Source organism: Pteropus vampyrus, unplaced genomic scaffold, assembly GCF_000151845.1.
Source record: "Pteropus vampyrus isolate Shadow unplaced genomic scaffold, Pvam_2.0 Scaffold22, whole genome shotgun sequence".
In the NCBI taxonomy this organism is placed as follows: Eukaryota; Metazoa; Chordata; class Mammalia; order Chiroptera; family Pteropodidae; genus Pteropus; species Pteropus vampyrus.
In genome coordinates, this window is record NW_011888803.1 from 13,781,291 (window position 1) to 13,793,713 (window position 12,423).

A 12,423-nucleotide genomic window follows, 5' to 3' on the forward strand; every position below is an offset into this window, starting at 1 on the left:
CCTCACATTAATTTAGATAATATTTGTCATGATTTCTTTTTTTATAACAGGTAGTAGATACATATGTTTTTATATTATTCTGTTTTTAGCATATCTGGAATATTTCATAATTTTTGAAATAAGAAAAAATATTTAATTTCTGACTAAAAACCAGTCAGAATTTCTAACACTTCCCATTTGCAGGGCCTTGGATCTCTATGCTCCAAAGCACAAATTTAAATATAAATATTAGACTACCAGTTCATATGTTTGTCTTAAATAGAGTGGGGGATAAAAGTTTTTCTTTTTTAAAGATTTGTGGGTTACCCTAATATAAGCTAGGATTTTAATATTTCTTACCTCCTCCCCCTCAGGTGGAGCATCAATAGATTGGAAGAAGATACTGATAAAGATGTTTCTATTAACAAAAAATTTCACACAGTAAAATGTAAGATTCTCCATATAAAAGCATTATTATCAAAACCTTCCTATAACATTTTCAGAGAAGGAGTGGGAAATACTTAAAAGTCACATCTTGATCAGGGAGTTGACCGACAGATATGTCTTAGAATAAAAGGTCACCAACCCAAAGGTCTTAGAATTTTAAAGTAAAAACAATGGAAACCTTAAACATACTGTACAACATCAAAAACTGATTTTTTTATACTTCCATATCAAAACATCAAATAATTTGATGATCATACTATGTGCTTGTTTAAAGAACAGCACAAGACTGTCTCTGAAAGTTTTTGAGGAGAACCAAGGCAAGAAAGTACTAGTTTAACATAACTCATTCTCTTGTAAAAGGGACCTCAGAGGGAAGAGGAGAATGTAAGGAACTGGCATATCTCAATTTAGAGAAAGGCTCAAATAATACATGGCTAATTAATTGTAAATAAGGTGGCCATTTGATCATGACTGATCCTATAAACAAGGTGGTCATCTGATTATAACTGAGATGAGTTGCCAGGTCCAAGTCAAAAAACAAACACACCCAAACAAAGTGAAAAAAGTATAGTTTCACAAAAATTGTTTTGGCTTTGTCTTTTACCGGAGTTGAGGGGACCGAAGAAAGAGATGAAAATGGTACAAGAATAAGAAAAACTATGTGGAAACAAGATTTTATAAAAGGAAAAGACTACCTTTAAGATCAGCATACTTTATTTACTTGATATGTTCCACTAATATTTTTAACTTTTCCAGATTCTTTTCTATAAATAACGTAATGCCATCTGCTTTTGCCTAAGACATATGGAGCTGGCATGCAAAAGTATTCTGTGAGGTACTGAACTACAACTTTCCCCAAAAAACAAAATTTGGAAAAAAAAAACAAACAACAACTGTAAATATAGGCTAGAATCCGCTGAAGATCTTTTTGAAAAGGTCTTTTGTTATTCCTTCAATCATGTGATTTAATTTTAGAAGTAACTTCTTCAAGAACAAGAACTGTTCATAGATCTGAGATTTTTTTTTCAATAACACAGCATGGAGAAATGAAAAGGATGGCTTCCCCATCCTCAGATTCTTGATTTGCAGTTCCAAATACTCCTGGTATGCGATAACCCATACTCTCTCCCCACTTATCAGGATGGCGTACTTTTTACTTTCAGTAGGCTGAAGTGGAGGGTATGATTTAATATTACCCTTACTCATGGTACCTAAAAGAAAAGCAAATGGTAGAGCAGCAGTTGGGTGACAGAATTTTTAAAAAGAAGGGAAAAATATCCATAGGGTTCTTTGTCTGTCTGTCTTTTTCTCTCTTTCTCTAAAAAATGTAGATGTATTTACTTCCAATTGATAGAAATAGGTAACAGAAATGGAAATAAAACGTCTAGAAGAGACAGACTTAATGAGGGAGAGGTCACATAGAAAAATAGGGGAGACTGTCTCCCAGGAGGTTTTTGAGGAACACCATGGCAAGAAGGAGTACTAACAGAACACATTCTCTTGTAAAAAGTACCTGTAGGATGTGAGTAATGTAGTGGTTATTTTATAGCAAGACTGAGTTAACACATGGCTAATTAATTGTGAATAGGTGATCATCCAATGTCTTGCCAGGTCCAAATCAAAACTCAGACAGACACATCCAAATAAAAAGTTGAGTCACACAATAAAAATTGTTTTATTTTTATTTCTTTTTTGAGGGAAGAGGTGAGTATTAAGAGATAGAAAATTGGATAAACCAGTCACTGAATTCCTTCACTATATCATGCTCCTACTCATCATCCCCAACCTGAAATATGAGCATAAGTGCCAATACAACTTTCCTTAACTCCCAGCTCAAACAATACCTAAGATCCTCAACTTAAGAATTTCTGGCCTTATCAGGGCTATAAATAAGAATTTTAAGGTACATATATGAATTTATGCACCTTTTAAGTTGAAAATTTATCTGTTTCTCTGAAGAGTAGTTCAAAAGTATAATTTTTGTTTAGTGAAGGACAAAGTAGCAAAAACTTCCTGCATCTATCTCTAAGGCACTCATAATTAATTTTATGAAATAATTTGCTCTATTTGGTCTACCTTAGACTATACTTCTATTAATCTCAACATGCTATAATCTTCTCTGCAACTTTTTAAAATACACTTAAATAGAATAATTCTTTTCCACAGAAGTATTTTCACCAACATATCTAGAAAAAGGGATGAGTTGCACTCTTATACAGTAGAATGAAAACCAGTCTGGTCACATCATTCTGGTTTTTAAAGTATCCTTTTTAAACCATAATTATTAGAGTGGCAAATAAATTTATCAAAAAATAAATACAAACATCATTGCTAAATGCACTACAGGTAGGTAACAAATATATTAACATAACCTAACATCTACTGCTCAACAACTGACTTCAATCAATTTATGTTCAGCACTTTTAAAAGTCCTGAGATGCTTACTTTAATTTCAACTTGCTCTTCCATTTCTTTAGTTTTTATTGTAGTGTATTCCTTTTCAAGCCTAAGAAGGAAAAAAAATAAAGGTGTGTTTTCATTCCAAAGTAGTTATTAAATTATAAAATTTAAAACTATATTAACACAAAATATAATTTCATTAGATTCCCCCAACTTATAACTTGAGATATTTGATATGAGAAAAATCATCTAAATAGTTACAAAAATTCTTACCAAAAATTATTTTCTAAATAACAAAAATAAGAACCATACAAAAGTAAACTTTAGAAAGTAAAATACATAAGGCACCAAACAGAGAACTGAGTTTACAGTCTATTCAGCCCTAAGCTTACAAAATAACTACCCATCATTCCCCCTTAAATTACGATACATCTGTAGAGTTCAACTGGATCTGAAATCACCGCCAAAAATGCTTAACCACAAGGATATGTACTGAGTGACAAATGCAGTGTCATTGTGCAAAAGCTTAAGGTCCATGATGAACAAACCAATATAAGATTAAATAAAGCGTAAAAGAAAATGATGCAATCAAGAGAAGTGGTAAACACAAGATGTACGAGGCAGCTGCCAGGGTAACATGACATACTACTTTACAGCAAACTGTTGGTTTTTTTTAAATAAGTAGAAAGCGTACATTCTAAAATAATGATTAAAAGAATAGTAGAGCAAATACATAATCCAGTAACACAGTTGTTTATTGCCATTATCAAGTATTATGTACTGTACAAACTTGTATGTGCTATACTTTTATATGACTGGTAGTGCAGGTTTGTTTACACCAGTATCACCACAAACACGTAAGTGAATGCACTGCGATATGATGTAACCATCATCACATCACTAGGTGATAGGAATTTTTCAGATCCATTATAATCTTATGGGACCACCTGAATATATTTGGTCTGCTGACCAAAAACACTGTTGTTATGTGGTACATGACTATACTAAAATTGACTAAGAAATTTATAATGGGGGAAAGAAGACAACTATTCCTAATAAAAGAAATCCAATTAATAAGCACAGAAGGAATGAGGTAAATATAAAAGTCACTATTAGAACTCCAAAACAGTAACTGCCATAGGCAAGAAAAATCAGCGGATGCTATAATTGTAGATAAAAGTTTGAACCTAATCTCAAAGTGTTTCTCCCAATATACTTAGCAATTACAAAGGGAAAAATAGTCAACTTATTACACAAAATCTCAGACAACATCTGAGCCAACTGATTAAGGTTAACATCACCATAACACATGTTGACATCATGCACTCCTTAATATGTACTGAGAAGGGACCCTCACTTCTGTAGTGTCCTTTCCAGTAATGAATATCCTCAATGTAATCAAGAGAAATTAACAAACCCAAATTGAAGGACATTCTACAAAATAACTAAACAGCTCACTTCAGAAGTCTCAAGGTCATGAAAGACAACATAAGACAAGCACTATCACTGACTACAGGAAAATAAAAAATGACAAACGCAATATACTATTTTTGCAACTCTACTACAAGGGTAAAATTATCTTTAAAAAATTTTTATAGCGCATACAAAAATTAGTCCCCAAAAGATATTTTTATATCTTGTTCTCGACCAAAAATGTTAATATCAAGTTTAATGACTTCAAATATTAATGAGACTAGGCCTCAAATAACTTAGAGCTGCCTTTAAAAATTAAATTATCCCTCAAAAAAACAAAAACCTATTATTTACTATAAACATAAAATCTCATTTAGCTCACAGTAATTTTTTATTAAAGTAAAACATTTAACAAAAAGTTTACCATCTTAACTATTTTCAAATGTAGTTAGTAGTATTAAATACATTTATATAATGTTATGCAGCTATCACCACTAGCATGTCTATAGCTCTTCTTATCTTATAAAACTGAAACTCTACCCATTGAAACAATAACATCCCATTCTCCCCTCTCTCTATACTTAGACAACAATCATTTTATGTTCAGTCTCTTTGATCGTTACCACCACCAAATATTTCATTTAGCATAATGTCCGCAAGGTTCATCCATATTATACCTATGTCAGAATTTCCTTCATTTTTAAGGCTGAACTGCCTTGTATTTATTGTAAATACAATGAATTTTATCATACTTATATGTCACATTTTGCCTATCCATTCATTCATTTACACTTGTTGCTTCTGTGCTTTAGCTAAAATGAATACCGCTCCTATGAACATGGGTGTACAAATATCATCTTGAAACTTTATTTCATTTTTTGGAGTATATATCCAGAAGTAGAATCACTGGATCATATGGTAATTCAATTTTTAATTTTCTGAGAAATTGCCATACTATTTTCCATAGCAGCCTTAACCATTTTACACACCCACCAATAGTCTACAACAGTTTCTATTTTTCTACATCCTCACCAACACTTGTTATTTTATTTTTGTGATAGAAGTCATCCCAATGGGTGTGGGGTGGTATCCTATTGTGGTTTTAATTTACATTTCCATAATGATCAGTGAGGTTGAGCATCTTTTTGTGTGCTTGTTTTATGGGCCATCTGTATATCTTCTTAAGAGAAATTCTATTCAAGTCTTTTGACCATTTTTCAATTCAGTTGTTTGTTTTTGGTTGTTGCTAAGTTTTAGTTCTCTATAGATTCTGGATATTAATCCCTTATCAGATATATGATTGTAAACATTTTCTCCTCTTCTGTGGGTTGACTTTTTATTCTGTTGAGAGTGTCTTAGGCTGCACAAAAATTTTTAAATTTCATTAAATCCAATTTATCTATTTTTCTCTTTTATTGCCTGTGCCTTTGCGTCATGCCCAAGAAATCACTGCTAAATCCAATGTGATGAAGCTTTTGCTCTGTGTTTTCACTTAAGAGTTCTATAGTTTTAATTCTTACATCTAGATCTTGCATCCATTTTTACTTAAATTTTTATGTATGGTTTTAGGTGAGTCCAGTACATTCTTTTGCATGTGAATATCCAGTTTTCCCAGCACCATTTGTTACAAAGACATTCCTTTCCCTATTGAATGTTCTTAGCACTCTTATCAAAAATCATTTGACCATATATATGCAAGGGCTTATTTCTGGGCTTTCTAGTCTATTCCATTGGTCTCTATGCCTGTCTTTATTCTAGTACCAAAATGTTTTGATTACTGTAGTTTGAAGAAGATTTGAAATCAATAAGTATGAGTCCTCCAACTTTAGTGCTCTTTTTCAAGACTATTTGGCTATTTAAGGTCCTTTGTGATTCTATATGAATTTTAGAATGGGCTTTCTATTTTGGCAAAAAATGTTATTGGGATTTTGCATGTTGTTAAGATGTCAGTACTACCCAAAGTGAATCCATAGTTCACTTTGGATAGTACTGACATCTTAACAACACTAAGTCTTCCAGGCAATGAACATAGTATGTATTTCCATTTATTTGTCTAATTTAATTTCTTTCAGAAATATTTTATAGTTTTCATTACACAAGTATTTCACCTCCTTGGTTAATTCCTAAGTATCTTATTCTTTTTGATGCTTTTATAAATGGAATGTCCTTCTTAGATTGTTCACTGTTAGTGTATAGAAACACGATTTATATTTGTGTTGACTTTATATCCTGCTACTTTGCTGAATTCATTTATTAGCTCTAACAGTTTTTCTTTTAGAGTAAGGGGCTGATAGAATCTTTAGGTTTTTCTGAATGTCATTTGCCAACAGAGTTAATTTTACTTTCCAACTGGGATGGCTTTATTTCTTTTCCTTGCCTAACTGACCTGGCTAGACCTTTCAGTACTATGATGAATAGAAGTGGTGAAAGTAGGCATCCTTGCCTTATTCCTGATCTTAGAGGAAAACCTCTCAGTCTTTTATCATTGAATGTGATTCAGCTATGGATTTTTCATATGTTTTGAGATATTTTTCATATTTCATAAAATTCACATATGAATTTTACTATGTTGAGGTAGTTGCATTTCATTCCTAGTGTTGAGTGTTTTTATCATGAAAGGGTATTGAATTTTATCAAATACTTGTTCTGCATCAATTGAGATAGTCACATGTTTTTTCTTCCCCTCATTCAGTTAATAGTGGTGTATTGCACTGATCAATTTTCATATGTTGAACTATTCTGGCATTCCAGGAATACATCCTATTTGGTTGCGGTGTATAACTCTTTTAATATGCTGCTGAATTTGGTTTGCTAATATTTTGTTGAGGATTTTGCACAATATTTACAAGGCATCGTGATCTTTTAGTTTTCTTTTCTTGTACTGGCTTTGGTATCAGGGTAATGCTGGCCTCACAGAAAGTTAAGGAGTAGTCCCTCCTCTTCTACTTTTTGAAAAAGTTTGAGAACTGATATCAGCTATTCTTTAAATTTTTGATAGCATTCACCAGTGAAGGCAACAGGTAAAGGGCTTTTCTTGTCAAGAGACCTTTGATTACTGATTCAATATCTTTACTAGTTATAGGTCTGTTCAGATTTTCTATTTCTTTGAGATTTAGTCTTGACAAACAAAAGCTAGGACTGATTGTTTGCAACTTTTTTATCTTAAAGGTACCCTTGAGCCTCTGTATATATTACCCTCCTGCCTAAAATGCCTTCCCCTTCTCTTGACCTGGCCAACCTCTACTTACCCTTATAAACAGCAAAAAGAGTGAAATTTTTAAAACCAGATGTCACTTTTCTCAAAATTCTCTAATAGTTTTCCCTCAGACTTAGAATATAATTCTAGCCCCTGAGGAGGCCAACAATATCCAGTAGAACTTTTGAAAATGTTCTATATTTGTGCTGTCCAATATAGTACACACTAGCTACATATAAGTGACTAATAAGCATTTGAAATATGGTTAATAGAATTGATGAAGTAAATCTTTACTTGTATTTAATTTAAATGGCCACATGCAGGTAGTGGCTACTACATAGGACAGCACAGCTTTAAATACCCCTATATCCCCACATATCAGACTTCATTGCCCACCACACTCTTATTTGCCTATATTAGTTACACTGTTTTTTTGCTGTTCCTTAAACATATCAGTCACATTCTTGCCTCAGGCATATTTACTATTCCTGCTGTGTGAAATACACTTCCCCAAAATAATCATATGGCTCTCTCTTTCACTTCCCTCAGGTGCCTGCTCAAATGACACCTTGTCAGTCTGTGCCCTCTATCCTTGAGTGTTCTATCCTGCTTTATTTTTCCTTCATGGCACTTTCATTGATGGATTTTATATAGTATATTTGTTCTGTGTCAGTTTTATGCACTTTTATAAGTTTCACACAGAAGGGAATTTCTGTTGTAGTCAGTGTTTAAAACCCAGCAATTAGAAACATAAGTTCCTTGAAAAGGTACTCTGGCATCATCTCTTTCAAAAAAACTGAATCTTCAACTTCCACCATCCCTGTCAGTGATATAATTTTTCTCCTCATGTACCTGCTAAAATAATGTTTCCCCTTATCCATTTTAAGACTTCCACAAAAAATGTTTTACCTGAAGCGTATATAGTTGCAAAGAATGTAATTTATGTGTGCTTTAAGTTTTTTCCACTAAAACTTTAAATGAGATTTAGTCTCATTTAATTTATAAATAATGTCTGTTCTATAACCTAAGTGGCAAAGGCAGTTACTGCTATTGAACCAATGAGTCAAATTATATTTACTTTGTCATTAAAGTCTGCCTTTACTTTTCAACTCAAATAAAATACATGTTAATACTTGTCCCCATAATCACCACTCTATTTTCAATTCTAATTATAAGAAAGATAAGACAGCCTTGCCAAGCATTTGTTAGCTGGATAAAATAAAAGCTGCTCTGTTCAATTTTTCTTGCTTTGCTCTCTCAGGGTACACTCCTTCTGGAGCAACACATTCTAAAACTGTCACTTTTGTTTGATACCCCCTTGATTTTTATATCCCAAACCAATGTACTACTGTAAGATCTGGAGAATAACAGGTTTGCCTTTCTTTTATAAAGTGGTAGAAGGCAGACTACAAAAGGGGAGAGGTGAAAAGGAGAAGCAAGACACCTCTATCATAGGAATGTTATCAAGGAGATGAATGTGAGGAAAGAATATACATGAATATTGAAAATCTAGTCACCATATTCTGACCCTCAACAGACTGTATGCAGTTTAAAGACATATAGGTTACATATCTCTTATATGTTATATTAAGAACCTCCTATATTGGCATCTATCAGGCTGTAACTGTAACAAGCTATTTACTTTTCTATTCTGCAACCCTCCAATCTACAGGAAACTTGAATCTTCTTCAGAGTGAGGTCCAAGTCTAACTTCGTTACATATTCCAAGAGTGGTACTTAGTAGAAATGGATGAGACTAATTTTTTAATACTGATAAAGAACTACTAACCGAATATATATAAACAACTACTAACTACTAAAGAGTAGTCAATGCAGTAAGAAGTAGACACTGCAATAGAAAAGGGACAAACAGAAGAAAAACATGAGACCAATTAACATATGAAAAGATGCTTACTCTTATTAATAATTAGGAAAATATGAATTAAGTCCAAAATGAGATATATTTTATACTCAATAGTTTGGCAAAAATTAAGAATACTCAAGTGTTAATGATGAAGTAGAACAATAAGAACTCTTATAATACATTGCTAGATGAGATTATAATACAGAACACTTTGGCAAATTTCGTAATGTTGAACATGACCTGCCCTGCAGTCTAGTAACAGAAATAGGAATGGGTTCCTAACTATTCATCATAGAAAATTCCCACACAAATAATCACAGTATTTTAATAGCATGACAGCAAACGAACAAATCTGAAATGTCTAAAATGGCCATCCAGAAAAATGGATACATTATGGCAGATTTACTCAATAGAATATTATACAGCAGTGAAAATTAATGAACTGCAGCAACACAAAAAATCTAATAAATTGTACCATCATAATGTCAATTGCTAAACTCAAGTCACAGATGACTATATACAGCAATGATACAATTTTCATAACACTCAAATATAAGCATAACTACTTATCTATGTAGTATGACTATCTTTCAAAAGCAAGAAAATCAATGATGGATCAAAAATTCAGAATAGCAGGGGAGTTATAGAAGTGAAGTTTTATAGCATTACAGACCTCAAAAAACAAGAAAAATCTCAAATTAACAATCTTAAAAGAACTAGAAAAAGAACAAACAAAGTCCAAAGTCAGTAGAAGGAAAGAAAAATTAGAGCAGAATTAAATGAAATAGAGAAAAAAAGACAATAGAAAAAAATTAATAAAACAAAGAGTTGGTTCTTCAAAAATAAAATAAAATTGACAAACCTCTGGATAGACTAAGAAAAAAAGAGAAAAGACTCAAATATATAAAATCAGAAATGAAAGAGGAGAAGTTATAACAGATACCACAGAAATAAAAAGGATTACACAAGAATATTATAAAAGGCTATATACCACCAAATTCAATAACCTAGAAGATATGGACAAATTCTTAGAAATATATAACTTTCCTAGACTGAACCAAGAAGAACTGGAAAACCTCAATTGACTGACAACAGTAAGGAAATTGAAACAGTCATCAAAAAGCTCCCCTCAAAACAGAAGTCCAATACCAGATGGCTTCATTTGTGAATTCTACCAAACATTCTAAGAAGATTCAGTATCTATCCTTCTCAAAATCTTCCAAAAAACCAAAGTGGGAATACTTCCTACCTCATTTTATGAGGCCAACATTATTCTGATATCAAAACCAATCCAGGACAACACACACACACACACTCACACTCACACACACAAACACACTACAGACCAATATCTGTAATGAACATAGATGCAAAAATCCTAAACAAAATAATAGCAAATTAAGTACAATACATTAAAAAGATAATACATCACAATCAAATGGGGTTCATTCCAGAGACATGAAGATACTTCAACATACAAAAATCAATGTGATACACCACATCAACAAAATAAAAGATAAAAATCTTATGATACTATCAACAGACTAAGAAAAAGCATTTGACAAATACAACATCCATTTATGATTAAAACATTCAATGAAATTGGTATAGAAAGAAAATACCTCAATAAAATAAAGGCCATATATAACAAACCCTCAGCTAATATCAGAGTCAATGGCGAAAGAAAAACTGAAAGCTTTTCACCTAAGATCAGGAACAAGACAAGGTTGCCCACTCTCACCACTGTTATTCAACATAGTACTGGAAGTCCTAGCCAAAGCAATCAGACAAGAGAAAGAAGTAAAAGGCTTACAAATGGGAGTGAAGAAGTAAAACTGTCACTATTTGCAGATGACGCTGTTCCATATATAGAAAACCCTAAAGACTCCACCAAAAGAATATTAGAAATGATAAACAAATATGGTAAAGTTGCAGGACACAAAATCAATGTACAAAAATCCATTATATTCCTGTATACTAACATTGAAATATCAGAAAATGAAATGAAGGAAACAATCCCATTTGCAATTGCAACAAAAAGGATAAAATACCTAGGAATAAACTTAAAGGATGTGAAGGACCTATACACTGAAAAATACAAGATATTGCTGAAAGAAACTGAAGAAGACACAAAGAAAAGCAAAGATATTATGTGTTCAAGGATTAGAAGAATCAACATAGTTAAAATGGCCATATTACCTAACGTAATATACATTTAATGATTACATTAAATCATCAAATTCCTAGCAGTTTTCAAAGAAATAGAACAAAAATCATCAAATTTGTATGGAACCACAAAAGACCCTGAACAGTCAAAACAGAGAAAAGAATAAAGCCAGAGGTATCACACTCCCTGATTTCATATTATACTATAAAACTACAGTATTCAAAACAGTATGATACTGGCAATAAAACAGATATACAGACCAATGGAATATAATTGAGAGCCCAGAAATAAACCCACACATTTATGGGTAAATAATTTTTAACAAAAGAGCCAAAAACATACAATGGAGAAAGGAAAGCCTCTTCAATAAATGGCACTGGGAAAACTGGAAAGTTACGTGCAAAAAAATGAAACCAGACTGCTATGCGACACCATACACAAAAATTCATTCAAAAGAGATTAAAGACGAATAAAATACATAGAAGAAAACATTGATACTAAATTTATGGACCATGGTCTCAGAGGAGTTTTTGTGAACTGAACCCCAAAGGCAAGGAAAGTAAAAGCAAAAATAAATGAATAGGACTACATCAATCTAAAAAGCTTCCGCATAGCAAAAGAAACGATCAACAAAACAAAAGGGCAACCAACAGAATAAGAAAAGATATTTGCAAATGTTATCTCCAATAAGGGGCTAATATCCAAAATACTTAAAGAACTCATACAACTCAACAAAAAACAAAACAATTTAATTAAAAATGGGCAGAAGACCTCAACATTTTTCCCAAGAAGATATAAATATGGCCAACAGATATATTAAAAGATGTTCAACTTCACTAGCTATAAGGGAAATGCAAATCAAAACCACAATGAAATACCACCTCATACCTGCTATCAATAAGACAAGAAATAATAAGTGTTAGAGAGGATGTGGAGAAACCACGGATGGGAATGTAA

General features: G+C 32.3%; 1 protein-coding gene across 7 annotated transcripts in view; it reads right to left on the minus strand.

Annotated features, from left to right (window-relative positions):
- The window catches only part of EVI5 (ecotropic viral integration site 5), a 184,071-nt gene that overhangs the window by 95,187 nt on the left and 76,461 nt on the right, over positions 1-12,423 (minus strand). For all 7 annotated transcript variants that reach the window (XM_011355654.2, XM_011355655.2, XM_011355657.2 and 4 more), the window contains exon 10: positions 2,872-2,932. In XM_011355654.2, coding sequence (XP_011353956.1) covers positions 2,872-2,932 — 61 coding nt within the window. The remainder of the gene's footprint in view (positions 1-2,871; positions 2,933-12,423) is intronic.